The 16705-nt window shown below is 44.4% G+C and overlaps 1 protein-coding gene across 7 annotated transcripts in view; it reads right to left on the bottom strand.

Annotated features, from left to right (window-relative positions):
- MYLK (myosin light chain kinase) overlaps positions 1-16705 on the bottom strand; it is a 257906-nt gene that overhangs the window by 119024 nt on the left and 122177 nt on the right. For 6 of the 7 annotated variants that reach the window (XM_046658090.1, XM_046658087.1, XM_046658086.1 and 3 more), the window contains exons 3-4: positions 14785-14992; positions 223-271 (exon numbers count right to left, since the gene is read on the bottom strand). In XM_046658090.1, the coding sequence (XP_046514046.1) occupies positions 223-271; positions 14785-14992 (257 nt within the window). The remainder of the gene's footprint in view (positions 1-222; positions 272-14784; positions 14993-16705) is intronic. The other variant, XM_046658093.1, reaches the window with a different exon arrangement.

Below are 16705 nucleotides of genomic sequence, written 5' to 3' on the forward strand. Positions count from 1 at the left end.
GCTTCCTCAGCATTTAGCAGCTGGACCAGTCAAAGGAGATAGTCACAGAGGCCGCCAGGTCAGGAGGTGCTATGTGAATGACACATCACATCCCAATAGGCTCCCACTTTAGTTATTATAACCCAGGATGCTCAGGAAGACTTACTCCCTGGACCTGTTCTGTCAAGTCAGCAGGAAAAGCCAATCCAGCCCTTCCCCTGGCTTGAACATCCTAGAACTTACCCTAAAGTTTTGGGAACAACAGGCTGACCACGCTTCTTCACAAAGCCTCCTGCAAGTGGAAAAAAAAGAGAAAGAGGATTAAAGAGGTTCAGATCTGAGCCAGCAACTTGGAGCAATGAAAGTCAGGAAGTGTCAACAGGAGGGTGGGGTGGCATAATGAGGGAAACAGTTCACCCTGCCTGAGCCCAGACTGGGTCAGGCACCATGGGGGGCCCTTTACATACAATGTACATAATTCGCATGGATTTCCTGCAATAATTTAAGGCAGCTGGTACAACATCATCCTTCTATTTTTCAAACAAATAAGAAAAATGAGATTCAGAGAAGTTAAGTTGCCCTCTCAAGTCACAGAGCCAGTGCAGAAATGCACCCAGGCCTGCCTATTCTAGAACACTCAACCCATCTGCTGAGCTGTTATACGCCACTGGACCTTCCACTTTGGGGATTATCTGTGGTGACCCAGGCTCTCTCCAGAAAATGACCCAGGTGAAGGGAGGGAGGGAGATGCACACGCATCCCTCTTACCACGTCCATTCACATTTGACACAATCAACACCCCATCTTTCTACTTAAGACCCAGCAAATAGCAGTATCTGTCCTGTTGGAATGGAGCAGATCACTGGAGATGAGCTATGGTGGAGCCAGGACCTCACCAGACCCTGCACCAGCAGCACACTGGGCACGGCCAGTCCTGGGGGAGGCGCTGCCATGTTGGGCAGGAAGCAGTTAAACAGCAAACCCAGCAAGGCAGCTAGGTCAGCACTTTTATCCAGCTGCTTCAGGGGAGATCAATTCATACTGTGACCAGGAAGTGACTATAAAGTGGTGGCATGTTTCTGAGGAACCGGGAGGGGGAGGAGAGGAAATTTTTGAGATGGTGATCAGCCTGGAAGTTGTTCTCTTTTTGCCACAAGGTAGGAATGTTTATAAAACCCCACCCAAGGCATGCATGGAAAGGGCAGAAGTCATTCCTTGATATCAGCAGGTAGCTGCAATGGGAGATTCGCAGGGTGTTTACTGGAAAAGGGTAAACTGCCTTAAATATGGGCACTGATCACATCTGTGTGAATGCATAGGAACAGAGGAAGGGAGGATGAAGATCATGGTATCTCCCTCAGCCATATCTGGTTTAAGGTTTCACCAGAACCTTAGTGAAAAAGGATTAATAACAAATGCCAAATGCCAGCATCACATTTAAGCTGTGGTTCCATACAGATTGGCAATTATTGTACATGTATTTCTGTTTAATATAACTATTTAGTGAGCTGTTTATAGTTTTCACTCTATAATCTGGGTTGGGTTCTTGTCATTCAATTCTCTGTTCAAGGTTAAAAGAACTTCTAAGTTGATCAAAGGAGAAATCTGTTCTGGGAGGACCCAACTGACAACTGCAGTCAAGATGTGGGGGCACCTCAGACACTGCTGGGGGAAGTGCAAACCAGTCAGTCCTTTCAGAAAGTATCTGAGCGAATGAGAATCAGGCTCTAAAGATGCTCAGCTCTTAGACCAGCACCTTCCTTTCTGTGCTTCCAGTCAAAGGAAATGATGCTAAAAGTAGAAAGTTTACAAAGCTGTTCACTTCGGTCTTGTTTGTAACAGTAAAAATGGGAAACGATGTAAATGTCACACAGTAGGAAGACAATAAGTGGTTAAGTAAAATGCACAATTAGACATCTTATTCTGCCATGGAATTATGTTTAAGAATATATGAAACATGCAGAAATATGTTAAAATATTATCTCATTTGCTCCTCAGCACACTCCAATTGGGCTGTGATCCTTGCCACTCCACTGAGCTTCATCCTGACCACCATCTTGCCAAACCCAATGGTTAATCTTCCCCATCTCACTCAGATGCTCAGGAGAGCGTCACACGAGCAGCCACTCGCTCTAAAGCACTTTCTCCTCCAGACTCTCCTGCTTTTACCACGTTGCCTGCTCTTCCTCAAGCTCCTTCTCTTCTCGACCTTTGCATGTGGGATTCCCTAGGCTGAGTCCTGGGTCCTCCCCTGAGCACTGTTGACTCTCCTCCAGAAGGTCTTAGACAGTCCTGTAGCTTTAAATATCATCTATAAGCTGATGACTCCAAAACCATATCCCCACCAGAACTTCTTCTTCATGCACCAGAGGCATCCAGAACAATACCCAGCACACTGTAGGTATTCAAATATTTGTTAAATAAGTGAATTTTATGAAAAAAAGAGCAGCATACAAAACTCTATTCAATGTGACCACAATTAGGTAAAAATAAAATACCCAAACATAGGAAAACGACCAGAAGAAAACATACCAAAATGTTATTAATACTGATTGTTTCTCCGTGGTGGGACTATGAATAATTTTATTCAGCTGTATTTTCTAAAACCTATAAATACAATGGTAAAGAAAAAACAAAACATGATCTAGTTACCAAAAGAAGAAAAAAAGTGAGGAAGGTGGAGAAGGAAAGTAAAAAAGGGAAAAAGATTCTGGCGTCTAAACAGAAGGTACCAAGGGCTTCTCACACATGCTCTATACCACAGCACCAGCCAAAGCCCCAGTCACCAGGACTCCCGCCTAAAAATATTCACGAATCAGTCACTGCACTTATCACTCATTTCATCCTGGAGTAAAGATCTGATAAAAATTAGATTGATCAATTGATGAATGGATAAACAAAACGCCATCTATCCATACAATGAAATATTATTCAGCCATCCTTATAAAGGAATACAGTAATGAAACATGCCATAACATGCATGAACCTCAAAAAAATTTGCTAAGTGAAGAAAGCCAGACACACACAAAAATGTATGATTCCATTTATATAAAATGTTCAGAAGAGGCAAATCTACAGAGACAGAAAGCAGATTAGTGGTTGCCAAGGTTTGGGGAGTAACTGCTCAATGGGTTTGGGGTTTCTGTTTGGGGTGATGAAAAGTTCTGGAACTAGATCGCAGTGATGGTTGCACAACATTGTGAAATACTTAACGCCACTGAATTGTATACTTTAAAGTGGTTAAGATGGTAAATTTTATGTTATGTGTATTTTACCACAATAAAAAAACTAGACTAAGCATCTTTAAAACTCTTGGGAATTAAAGATCTTAATTCAAAGGCTAAAATTCCTTAAAAAATGAAATAAAGCAAAAATATGGCATTTCCTCAAAGAATAGCACAAGAAGGACGTCTGGAGGTACATCTATATCAGGCTAAGAGCGGTTTATGGGACGATCCAAAAGCAACACATAAAGCAGGCAGCTAAAAAAGGAACTGAGGAATGCTGATTACAATGTGAGTTAACACGAGAGAGTTTACATCAAAACAAAAAGAGAATTTGGGCTAAAGTAACTGGCAGGGTCTATTTATAGGCAAAAATCTGAAGTTGCCAGTTGTCAGATAAGGCAAAATTAATTTTGTGAAAGTATGAAAATCTGGCAGAACAGTAAGGCTATGTAGAAAAATAAGTGGAAAGGGGATTAAGGTAGAAATGCCAAAAATAGAACAGTAAGCTAAGAGAAGTGGTGAAGACAGGATCGAGTGTAAGGGAAAAAAAGGCCAAGGCATTGAAGGTATTTAAACAGTTGTCTTCGATTTTCAAGGACAGTGAAACAGTGCTGGCAGGTTTTAGGAGTTAAAAGTTCAATAGCAGAGGGACCTAGCACTTTTCGTCAAAGGACATATATGGAAAGACTGAGACAGAGAATGCTGCCGAAAAGGGGAATAATGTGATCAAGATGGTAAGGAGAAGAAATGCTCCTAAAAATGTGTGATGATGAAAATTTATCACCCAAACAGCAACTCTCAATACTGAAAGGGACATAATTAATTCTGCTAGGACAACAGGAGTAAACCAGGACTGTTCCAGGCAAACCAGGTTGCAGTTACCCCACTCATAGACAACTTCAAAGCAGATTTTAAGGATTGTTTAAAATAGTGGTTCTCCACTCAAGCAAAAAGGCTCACTTTTTAAACACATGCTTAGCAATGGCCCCTGAGTCAGCCTGAATTGAAGTTTTCTACTAACCACCCCTATAAATAATTTCAAGAAGAAAATAAGTGTAAAGCCCTAACTAAAATGTTAAGGAGAAATAAAAGGAAGGTAAATTATAATATTATTAATTTCAATATGTAAATGTTCAAGCATGACTTTTTTGATATGCAAATACTGAGGCACGTTAGACGACACAATGAAATGGTCAGGTGCTTGCATGGACTCACATGCAGGTTTGGATTTAAAAATGAATGATCAAAAAATGTACTGTACAAGTAGTACAGGAAAATGAAAGAGCACACTTGTATAGGTAGACTTCTAAAAAATAAAAAGAATAAAAAGTAGGGTTAGCAATGTTATATGTCAATTATATCTCAATAAAGAGAGAACAAAAGAAAAGTAACATAGTAAAAAAAAAAAAGTAGTGTTAGGATAAGTAACAGAGCAGACATACTATATAAAAAAGGAAGAGTGAAATCACCTTAAAAGAAAATAGCACAGCAAGACAAGTTACAGACCACTGAAGTAGAGAAAATGAAAAAAATAACTATAAATGTGGTGTCAGAACAATTTTGTTTTATGAGATGCGATCTTTGAGACCCCATCTGTACTAAGATACCGATTCAGCCCCTATTATGCATAAGGCATTAACCAGAGCTTCAACAAATAGATTGACATGTATAATAAAAGCTAGAATAAAATTTGAACCTCAAGAGAAAGGCGGAGTGCTTCAAAGATGGGAGAGGGGACATGTCGTTGCAGCGTCGGGGTCCGTTGAAGGCTGTGAATTTCAACTTAAAGGCAACAGTAGGTCACTGGAGGGTTCAAAGAGGGGGGTGATAAAATCCCACCTGAATTTTTAAAGAAGATATTTTGAACAGCAAGGTGGAGAGTAGAGTGGGGTACAGTGGGATGGGAGAGACCAGTTGAGAATTTGTGCAACAGGAAAGAGACCATGGCGGCCAGGTCAGGATGGTGGCGGGGGACAAATGAGAACGGCGTGGGAGATGGCACAGCAGGACGCAGTGACTGACTGGGGAAGGGGAGGGGAAGGATGACTAAGTAGTCCAGCTGCCCTCCTTCCCAAGGACATGGGTTGTCACCTGTCAAGGTTTCAGCTGTGTCTTCCTGGGGGCCATCAAAGTCCTAACTATAAATTTAATGGTCTTCTGCTAGTGGCTGCCTGTCACTATATAATCAGGAGTCTCCTCCTACACAAACTGTTCATTCGACAGTCTCCACTCAAGCAGGGAGCTTTGGAGTTCACTGCTACAGTCCACTCTGGCTGGAATGTACATATGTACATTATTCTTATGATGTGACACTCAATAACAAGTACGTCCTTCCACAGAGGCTAAGGAGGTCATCCCCGGGCACCAAGTAGACATTTCAGGAGTTCTGTCTGAGGTTCCAGGAAACTGACACACTGAAGAATCAATTCTTCCTCAGGGGGTTGAAATAAAACATCCACTACTTATAAGACAAACCACTTCCTGGTCATTCATGGATAAGTCAATCATATATCCTACCCAATGAGTTCAAAGGAATAGCGACACGAAGTTTTGTTTTGGAGGGGGGAGTAGTTCAATAACTTGTGACCAGTGATCTCTCGACTGTCTAAAATAAGTACTCTAAAGAGAAATCTAGATACTCTGCAGAGAGAAAATAATTTATTTCCTCGAGAGTCGTCTTTCGGAAGCCCAGACTCCCAGGCATCCCAGCTCACTTCTCTAGAGCCACCTTCCTTTGTGATTCCCCAAACAACGCTAAGTCAAGTAGCAGGTATTCCCTTTAGTACTTAAGACATAAAGACTGATTTTGTATCAATTTTATCAGAAAGGAAACAAAGGAAGATTTACATCTGGTTTGAGCTGTTTCCCCCTTCCGATGTAGTGGAACTCACCTGGCTGCCATCTGCAGTACAGGTGTCCGATCAGAAGTCACCAATGGGCAAGCGCAGTGTAAGGGAAGGGTATTTTAAGCATGGCTTTGGAGAAATTTCTTGTCCTCATAAGCAACCCATTTTTGTTGGGGATCATGCATAATAATGGCGTATCAAAGACTAATGGAACACATGAAAAAACTGTGATCAGAAGATTTAATAAACCCAAGCGTTCAGAAAAATAAAGGTTAAGTTAAAAAGATTCATGAGGCAAAAGGAAGCACCCAGCAGTCACTCTGGCTGTGGCGAATAGGAGCAGTTCACGTGGAAAGCTACATGCAGTATGAAAACGGGAAAGCAATGACTAATGGGCAGAACCCAGTCTGCTCACACTCTGGAATGGATGTGACTCTAAAAACTGCCCAGCCTCACGCTCCAGACCTTCTACAGTCTCCTCCCAATCTGTCCTTCAGCTCTATTTCTCTCTACTCTCTGCTTCTACCCATCAACTCACCCTACCCTCCCTTCACCCCAGGCCCTAACTCTCTCCCCTTGCCTCTCACCCCCATCATCCGAACCACAAAATGCCATACAAATCTTACTCTTTCCTCCAGAACTAGCCAAAGTCCCTCTTCCAAGAAGACACTGTAGACCATTTCAGCCTCCAGAGGCCTCGTCCTTCTCTGAGTTTACAGAGTCAATGTGCTGATTGTTTGGCAAATAAACCCGCGCTGCCTTATGACTGGAGTTGTCCTTTTAATGTGTCTGGTCTTATCTGACCAACCAGGCTCTTGCAGAAAGGATCTGATAAAGTATTTTGTCTCCTACCCAGAACCACACAAAGTCAGCACTTCTTAAACACATTCTGATGTTGAATCTTAACTGTAATATAATTATGAAATATGAAGTCAAGAAAGTCAGTCTCTTGAGGGCAATAACTGAATCTTGTTGCTCTTAGAGACTAGCACAATGTTAGCACATTCAGTAAAACTGATGAAGGAAGAAGAGGCTGGAACCATGAACAACTGGGAAGGAGCTGGCTGGGGTAGAGACGGGAGAAGGGGGTGGAGGAGTAAAAGATGGGAAGAAAAGATGGCAGCGCCAACAGTAAAAATCAAATCTGGGCCAGCCAGGACGATGATGGTGTATATTTTGGAGGGAAAAAGAGGCAAAGGCAAAGTGGAAGGTAAAAATAAAGGAAGGAAGGGAGTCAAGGTGAGGGAGATCTGGAAGTCATCCTTCAAGAACAGAATGAGACCAAGTCATTTGTCATCTGCCCCTTCTGTATAGCAAATAAGTGAGGCTTCTGCCAAGGTAGGCTTGACACAACTGTTGCACAGCCGAGAGACTGGTGGGGCAAAAAGAATAATTTTCACCTCTACCACATTTATACTGTTAACTGCGAGGAGACAGAAAAGGGCAAAAAATCAGAGCATTTTAAGATTTTGATTGGATTAAAACAAAAAGCAAACATGCCCCTAAAAAAAGAAGGGTCATCTGAGAGTGTTACACACTGAAACGAGTTATAAAGAATATAAATGGGAAATATAATTACAGGTCTTTAAGGAGATAGGAGAGTTAGAGAAAAAAGATAGTCCAAAAGAAATAAGAGAACCAAAAAAATGAAAGGAGAATCAAGACAGACATTATTGAGGAATACAATAACGTAAAACTCGGCCAATATAAATAGACTTGGGCTCAAAATACAAAATGCCATCAATCCAATCCAAAGTGAAAATAAAAGGGTTCAGAGAAATCTGTCCCTGAAAAAGGGCAGTGGCAAAAAGGATGGCACAGGAGCATCTCCTATGAATTCAAAATCACCCAAGAATGCTGGTGCCAGTGACACCAGCGTAGCTGGACTAGTGGTCACTAGGGCCACTCTTCTCCCATGGGGTCACTCTCCTTTGTGCTGTCACATTCTAGGTAGCCTGCCACCTGGTCCTCTCTCTCTTACATGGTCAGAGAGTCTTGGCTTGCATGACAGTGGATTCGTGGGATGTAGAGAGCAAAAACTGCAGTACTGAGGGGTGGCTGGGGGTGGGGAGAAGATGGGCAGGAGGCCGACCTTCTGGAAGAGGAGAGCCAGGCAGAGAGCGTGAGTCCAGGTCTTGTTTAGAACAGGGGCAACTAAAAGGCAAAGCAAAGGCCTACAGCTCGTGGGATCCCACTGGGCCAGTGATGTGGTAGAGGGAGGGGCAGAGGAAAATCCATATCTTTCTGGGATAAAGGAACAAAAGCCAAACAAGAGAAGTGGAGGAGAGGGGCAGAGGTGAGCTAATTTCTATCATTTCATTGGCTAATGTGCCGTTAAAAGATCCAGCACACTGATCAGTCTGGTTTGGATCTGGGAAACGCTTTCTATGTGGAAACAACTGTTTCTCAGTCAATTTACAGGAAATCAATGCTTAAAGACAGGAGACCAATGGCAATCCCCTCCACTTCAGTGCGATTCTTTGCCTAAATCAAATCATGTCATTTTCCTCCCTGACACCCTCCAATGTCTGCCCATCACCACGGTCTAAAGGCCCTATGTGGTCCCATCCCTGCTGCCTTTCCAGACGCATCCCCACTCCCCCTTCCTTTACTCTGCTCTGGCCACACCAACTTTCTTGCTGTTTCTCATTCTAAAATATGTCTACAAAAAAACCCCACAACTCTTTGCCTGGGGGCTTTATTTCTGGTCTCAGGAGCAGATCTGGGTCAACGCAAGGCAAGCCAGAATGATAGAGAGCTGGGACGTGACAGAGTCAGGAAGAGGCCCTCAAGGAATGACAGACGGGGAAATAGTGGATAAACACCCCGCTCCCTCACCCTTCGGTTAACTCTGAGTTCCTAGGGCACTCTTCTCCTTAAATCCCATGACAGGGGTCACTCTCCCTTCTGCTGTCACATTCTAGGAGGTCTGCTACCTGGCCCTCTCTCTCACACATGGTCAGGGGGCGCTTAATTCTACTACAAAGTTACACTTGCTGCTTATTTAGTCTCTCCTTCCCAGCAGAAAGGAAACTCCAAGGGACCCTGTCTGAATTGCTCTGCTCTATCTCCAGTGCCTGACACAGAGAGGACCAGAGTGTGAATGGAGCAATGGCTGGCAGGGTCCACTCTTTGCTCGTGCGAGACATTCTAGGATGAGGGGACATGTCTTTGCCTTTTGACAGAGACCAAAGTGGGCAGCCTCAGAACCCATCACCTACAGGGAAGAAGCTGGGAAAAGAGCTCCACAGGCGTGGAGACAGAGGAGGAGGAATCTGCACGAGGGACATGTTACCTAATAGAAAGAGAAGAGAGATCCAGAAAGGAGGGGGAAACCAGGGTTTTGCCCCTCCTATTTATTTATTTCAAAGAAAACTCCCCAACAGGAGAGAGCCTCTGGCCAAATCTATTCCCCAGAGAATACAAGTTCATAATTTTTAAAGTTATTAAAAAAAATTGTTCATTGCATTCTTATGCAGAGTGTTTAATGGCTTGGAATTTATTTTTCATAGATTAAAATAAACTTTTCCACTTCCTCTGAAAATATTGCTCTTGCTACTCCACTTCCCCTAGAATAATCCTCTATTTCTCAACATCACCTTTAAAGCTTTACTCAGTGCCCAGTGCACCAGACATGTCAATCATGGCTAGGGTAACCATGTAATTTATTATCCAAACTAGGACTCCCGAAAGTCAAAAGAAGCTCTATTTATAACTACATTGGCAGAGCAGGCATAAACTGGGACAAATGGTCACCCTAATGACACCTGCTGTGACCCTGGGCCTGCAAACCCGGCAGCCATGTTTTATGCTCATTATCCCACCCTGTACCGCTGAAGATTGGACCAGTGGTGGCACCTGTCCTGAGGGTGACCAACCCCAATTGACAGAGACCAACTGACACTCTGTGCCAGCAACACAGAGTAAGGGCTGAATGCAAGTGAGCTATGATTATATTATACCAGGCTCTCTACACATCTTTTTTTTGGCTTTGTGGCTGCTTTCTCACAACTTGTGTGCAGATGTTCTGATTCTGCCTTTCCAGTCCATATCACATACCCACTGCTACCTCTTACAGCATCTCTGTGTTACTTAGTTGATATTCCTTGTAGATGGCTTAAAAAGAAGAAATGTGTCAATCAGATTCCATGAAGTAATTCAGGAATATTACAATCAAGTATTTAGTAGGTATAATGTTAATTTTATGTGTCAATTTGACTGAGCCACGAGGTGCATAGATATTTGGTCAAGATTATGCTGGGTGTTTCTGTCAGGGTGTCTCTGGATGAGATTAACATTTAAATCAACAGACTGAGTAAACCAGGTTGCCCTCCCTAATGTGGGTGGGCCTCATCCAATCAGTTGAAGACCTGAATAAAACGAAAAGGCTGACCCTCCCCCAAATAAGGGGGAATTCCTCCTGCCTGACTCCCTTTGAGCTGGGACACTGGTTTTTTCCCTGCCTTTGACTCAAACTGAAACACCAACTCTTCCTGGGTCTTGAGCCTGCCAGCTTCTGGACTGAAACCACACCATCGGCTCTCCTGGTTGTCAGGCCTTCAGTCTTGGGCTGGGACTAAACCACCAGCTCTCCTGGGTCTCCAGCTTGCTGACAGCAGATCTTGGGACCTGTCAGCTTCCATAATCACATGAGCCACTTCCTTATAATGAATTCTCTCTCTCTATGTACAATCTATTGTTCTGTTTCTCTGAGACTCTAACACAGCAGGTATAAGCACTTATACCTCCAAGTGATTGTGATGCCTGCTCTGAGAATCACTGTCCTAGGCCAAATCTATCGAGCCTGTACTCACACTGTGCTCCGTGCTCTGTGGACCAGCAGCCTGAGCATCACCTGGGGGCTGGTTAGAACTGGAGACCCTCGGGCCCCACTCCAGATGCACAGAACCAGAATCCACATCTTAGCAGGATTCCCCAGGTGATTCACGTGCCCTCCCACCATTTGCACTAAAATCCCATAAGGTGAGTATGAGCATCCTGAGGCTGGGATCTCCTCTGGGCCTGCCAGTTTACTTTCCTGGGCTCTTGAGCTCAGGTCCTTAAAATTAACCCTCTATTACTTGAAATGACTGAAATGACTCTCTGGTCCCTGAAACACAACGGGCCTTCTCAGACTCGGACCACCAGGCCTGGGGCACATCTGTCATTTCAGTCCCACCCCTCACTCCGCCCCATCCCCCAGGCTCATTCTGTGGTAGTGGTGGCTCAGGACTAGTCACCATCTTGTTCACACGTGGGTTCTCTTCTCTTTTCTGTGTTAGCCTTGTTTATCCCTATTCAAACGGGAGCTTCTAGAGCTGTGTTGTCCAATATGGTAGGCAATAACCACATGTGGTTATTGAGCTCTTGAAATGTGGCTAGTCTGAATTGAGATGCACTATAAGTGTAAAATACATCCTAAATGTTGAAGAATGTAAAATATCTCATTAATAACTTTTATACTGGTGATATATGTTGAAATGATAGTATCTTGGATATATTGCGTTAAGTAAAATATTTTATTAAAATTGATTTCACTGTTTTTTTAATGTGGCTGCTAGAAGACTTAAGATTACACATGTGGCTCACATTATATTTCTATGGACAGTGCTGTGCTAGAGACCAGGCCTGTGGCCCCTCCATTGGAGAGAATGCCCCCGGAGGGCGGGTACCATGTCTCTTCCCTGCTCTGCACCAAGCCTTGCGACCAGCCCTCTGGAGGTGGGGGAGTGTCCAGCTGGCTACAGAGTGTTTTTCCAGGGTTCAGACGAGGGTTGCATCCCGCTGCATAAGGTCATGAATTGTCCTGTCGCTGGGACGCTTGTGCTCATGGAGGATACTGCATATTTCTTGACCCTGGTTACCAAATTGGAAATCAGATAAGGAAGCTTTCTCCTCCACTCTCCATGCAAGGATTTCCCCCTGGAAGTGGTTCTCAGGATGAGAATCCCAGGTTCAGACATTACAAGGCTACCATTTACTGGGAGCCTACTCTTTGCCAGTACTGCACTGATCCTTACACAACCCCTAGGGGCAGCCATTGGCTCCAGTTTGTAGAAAAGGAAACAAGGCTCTGCAAGGTTAATTTCCTCATAGCTGAAGATCAGTGAAGTGGAAATCCGAGATCATTTGACAACACTGCCTTCTCAAGTTGACCACTAGGGGGTCAAAAGGCTCCACATATGAATTACACTCAATTCCAGAACCTCTGCGCTTTCCAAGTAAGAAGCACAGCACAGAGGGTGGGCAAGAAGGCAGGTAGGTTGCTAAATTCTCTTTATAAGATGTTGGGCTGGTCTGGCACAGTAAACAACTTACCCATGGCAGAAGGGACCAGCCTGGATCCTTCCAGGCCTATGGTCCCAAATCACACATCAGCTGAAACTAGCCTTTGAAGCAGAAGCATCACTCTGCTGTAGCTCTCCTGCCTTGTTTCCTGCCCCCACCCCGAGTACCATGACCTACTAAAATCTTTCCTGCTTAGTTGAGACGTCAGATCTAACTTCCCTAACGATGGGAATAAAAAAAAAAGGCTTCCTATTACCTGGGTTTTATATGCCTCCCTCGCACTCCTACTCCATCCTTTACAATGGATCATAGAAAACCAGGGCCAGCTCAGGCTGTGGAGAGCACTGAATTCAAACCCTGTATTCTGCAGAAACAGAGGTCCAGAGGTTTAAAATCACAGATGCGAATGGTGAAAACTGGGACAAAACCTTGGACCTCTGATTCATAATTCCCCATTTCCCCAGCTCTAAACAGAAAATCAGAAAAGAGGTGTTATAGACTGAATTTTTGTGTCTCCACCCAAATTCACATGTTGAAGCCCTAACCCCCAGTGTGGCTATATCTGGAGACAGGGCCTGTGAAGAGGTGATAAAGGTTGAATGAGGTCATAAGGGTGGGGCCCTAATCCCATAGAGCAGTGCCCTTATAAGGAGAGGAAGAGACACCAGAGCTCTTTCTCTCCCCCATGTGAGGAGACAACGAAAAGGTGGGGATCTGCAAGCCAGGAAGAGAGCCCTCACCAGAAAACAAACCCTGCCGGACCTTGATCTTGGACTTCCAGCCTCCAGAACTGTGAGAACATAAATGTCTGTTGTTTAAGGCGCCCAGTCTGTGGTATTCAGTCACGGCTGCCTGAGCTGACTAATACAAGGGGATAAAATAATTTTTATTTGTGGGCCTTAACTCAAAGTTTGGCACTGAAAAGTACATAATGTAGAAAAAAAGCACAGCACCAGAATTGGCAGTGATGAGGGCCATCCAGAGACTCTGACCAGGGGCCACATTCCGTCTTGAATGCCCCAGCCCACAGGCACTTGAAAGTTATTAAAATGAGTGAGTCACTCATTTAAGGAATTTGGGGGAAAGTATCTAAACTATGCATATTCTGTTTTGTGAAACAGCCTGTCTGTCTTCCGTGATGTAAGGAAACAAGGAAAACATTGGTCCAGGTGCACCTCATCCCTTTCCAGAACCTTCCTTAGCTACTTTAATCCTTACACACAGTGTCCCCTGAAAACCAGGTTGGGAGGACTCTCTTCTGAGATAGGAGAAAGTGAGTCTGGCCCCCTGGTTTATAAGCCCTTAGAAAGGGAAGGGCTCTTCCCCTCCACTGGAAGGGCCAAGGGAAACTTGTTACACATCTGAGGGTCTGATAAACCCCCATGTCCCTTCAGACATCAGGCCTTTAGCCAGCAGCCAGCAGCCTGAACTAGAGATGTTCTCAACAGTGGAACAGCTTCAGCATATGGGGGATACACTAGCAGCAAAAGAAACAGTTTACTTATGGTAAAATATTTCTCCTGGAAGTTTTAAAGTTAATAAAGTTAATAGAATTTTTTTAAGTACAAAAAAAAAAGACAAAATAACTAATCATTGTTAACACATTGCTGTGTTTGTCTCCTATATATTTTTCTGAATTTTACAAAATTTTTTCTAATGGGCATGTACTACTTTATACTGATGATGATAAACACTCTCCAAATTCATTCTTTCTTCAAATACTTCAGTATCTATCAGGTGCCAGGAAGTCTTCCAGACGCTGGAGATGCGGGAATAAACATGACCAAGTCCCTCTCCTCCTCGAGCTTCCAATTAGAGGTCGGGGAAGGAGGAGATAGCGAAATGTGAGGCAGTGATGAGTCCTCAAAGGAAAAATTGGGGTGGAGTGAGAGGATGCAGAGTCATGAGGATGGGTGCTCGGAAAGGGTTCTCTAAGGAGTGCACGTCTAAGCAGAAACCTGAAGGAAGGGAGGGGCCGAGTCAGGTAAGGGGCTGTGGAAAGAGCTCTTCCTTTAGACAGGGAACGGCAAGATGAGGGCCCTGAGACTTTGCTCAAAGAGGAGCAGAGGGCCAGTGTGACCGCAGTGGAGCGAGCAGGTGAGGAGTGGTAGGAGACAGGTCTGGAGAGCCAGGCAGGGGTCAGACCAGGCAGGACTTTGTAAAGCCATGATAAGGCGTCTGGTCTCTGTCTTGGTGAGGGGAAGCCATGGGAAGCTGGAGCAGGAAAGAAGGTGATGTGCAGTTTGACAAACATTTTCTCCTGGGATGCCTTCCTTTTTTGCAAGGACCACATCTCTCCCGTTAGATGAAAAGGTCTGGAGTTCAGGGATGGTGTGCTTTCTCTTGTGAGCTCCTCTCCCAAGAGAGGGCTGGAGCAGGAGCTGCAGGCCCTGGGGAAACTGAGGGCTCATCTCCCACCAGGGTTCTCACCTCCTGGGACTCACCTTCTACCGTCAACTCCACTGTCACCTGGCGGGCACCACTACCATTGGTGGCTTCACAGGTATACTTTCCCTTGTCTTCCTCACAGACAGCATGAATCACAAGGCTGAAAGTCCCCCGGATACCACAATCCAGCAGGAAGCGGCCCCCACTGGTGAGGGGTTGCCCGTTTCTGTGCCACGTCACTTGGGGCTCTGGGTAACCCCGGACCTTCAAGGAAAAGAAGAAAGGGTGAGAGCTTATATTTAAGGAGTACTTCCTATGTGCGAGGTATTGTTCTGAGTGTTTCACGTGTGTTAACTCATTTAATCCTCCTAACATCCCTTGAAGCAGATACACATCATTTCCATTTTACAGATGAGGAAATTGAGGCACAGAGAGTTTTGGTAGATTTCCTGAAGTCTGGAAGGTAGAAAGTGGCAGAGTTAAGCATCCTGGTTCCAGCACCCACTACAGACGTGACTTTCGAGCCTGGTTGCATATTAGCATCACCAGGCGGAGCTTTAAAAAAACACTAGTGCCGAGGCCTTACCTTGGACCAATTAAATCAGGGATGGGGACTGAGTATGGGGATTCTAGACCAGTGCTTCCCACTCTAACACGCAAATGAATCACCTGTTAAAATGCAGATTCTGCTTCTGTAGGTCTGAGGTGGGGCCTGAGATTATGCAGTTCAGACAACCTCTCAGATGATGCTGATGCTGCTGGTCCCTAGAATTCCCCTTGAGTAGCAAGGTTCTAGACCTGAGCTGCCTGGTATGGTATCCACTAGCCACACATGGCGACAGAGCACTTGAAATGTGGCTAGTCTTAATTGAGTTGCACTGCAAGTGTAAATCACACATTGGGTTTTGAAGACTTAATATAAAAAAAGAATATAAAATACCTCGGTAATTTAAAAATATTGATTACATGTGAAAAGATAGTATTTTTGACATGCTGGGTTAAATAAAATATATTGTTAAAGTTAATTTCACCTGTTTCTTTTTATGTTTTTAATGTGGCTACTAGAAAAGTTACAACAATCTACATGCCTGGCTTGATGTTTTTATCAGGCAGGGCAGCTCTAGACAGCTCTTTCTCTAATAATAGTTAGCAGCTAACATCTGTTGAGTGCTAAGTGTTAAGCACTTTTCTAAGTACCTGATACATCTGAGCTTCCTAGCAACTGGTTCAGAATGAAGATATTTCTCAAAATATGGGAAAATGCAGAGAGAGAAATTCCAAGCAAAGAAATCACCTTGAATTTCAGAGAAAGGAAGTTCCCCAAGGACCCTCAAACTCCTGAAACTCAACAGGCCCTTCAGAATGGACTCAGCTTTGGAGGAGCAGGGCTCAGACTGGCCCATCAATACACAGCCTGCGACCCAGAACAGGGGGATTTTAGCACTGGAAAATGCACAGAGGACATCACAGAAGCCTCCTGAGAAAGAAGCTGTTTGTGTTAGACAATGGTGGTAGCAACTGCTTTTATCGATGTATCTACTCTGAGACAAGAGAGGATGAAGCCACCAAAATTTGCTGGCTGACCCCAGATTGCATTTACAAAGAAAGCCTTCAATGACCTACAGCAATAACCCTCCTCACACCCCTCAGCAAGGTCAGAGGGGATGCTATAACAGCACATGGGAGAAAGGAGGAGGTGAAACAGCATGTGCATGCACACCTGCGCATCCAAACACAGTTAATTCCCTAAGAATCCTAAGCGAAGAGAGAACCCTGTAAATGCGGCAGTAGTCGTCCTTGGGCTGTGCTCTCTCCCTTCCCAGGTGTCCAGCCCCCAACTCATCCTTAGATCTGTTTCTCAGTAGCCAGGATGCAGATGTCTTCCTGGGGAAGGAAGCCTTGAATCACAGAGAAAATCCCCAAAGTGAACAATCCCCTCTTAGGTTATTCCACCATCACCCCCTCAGTGCCGGCTTA

The sequence above is a fragment of the Equus quagga genome, chromosome 4 (assembly GCF_021613505.1).
Source record: "Equus quagga isolate Etosha38 chromosome 4, UCLA_HA_Equagga_1.0, whole genome shotgun sequence".
Lineage (NCBI taxonomy): Eukaryota > Metazoa > Chordata > Mammalia > Perissodactyla > Equidae > Equus > Equus quagga.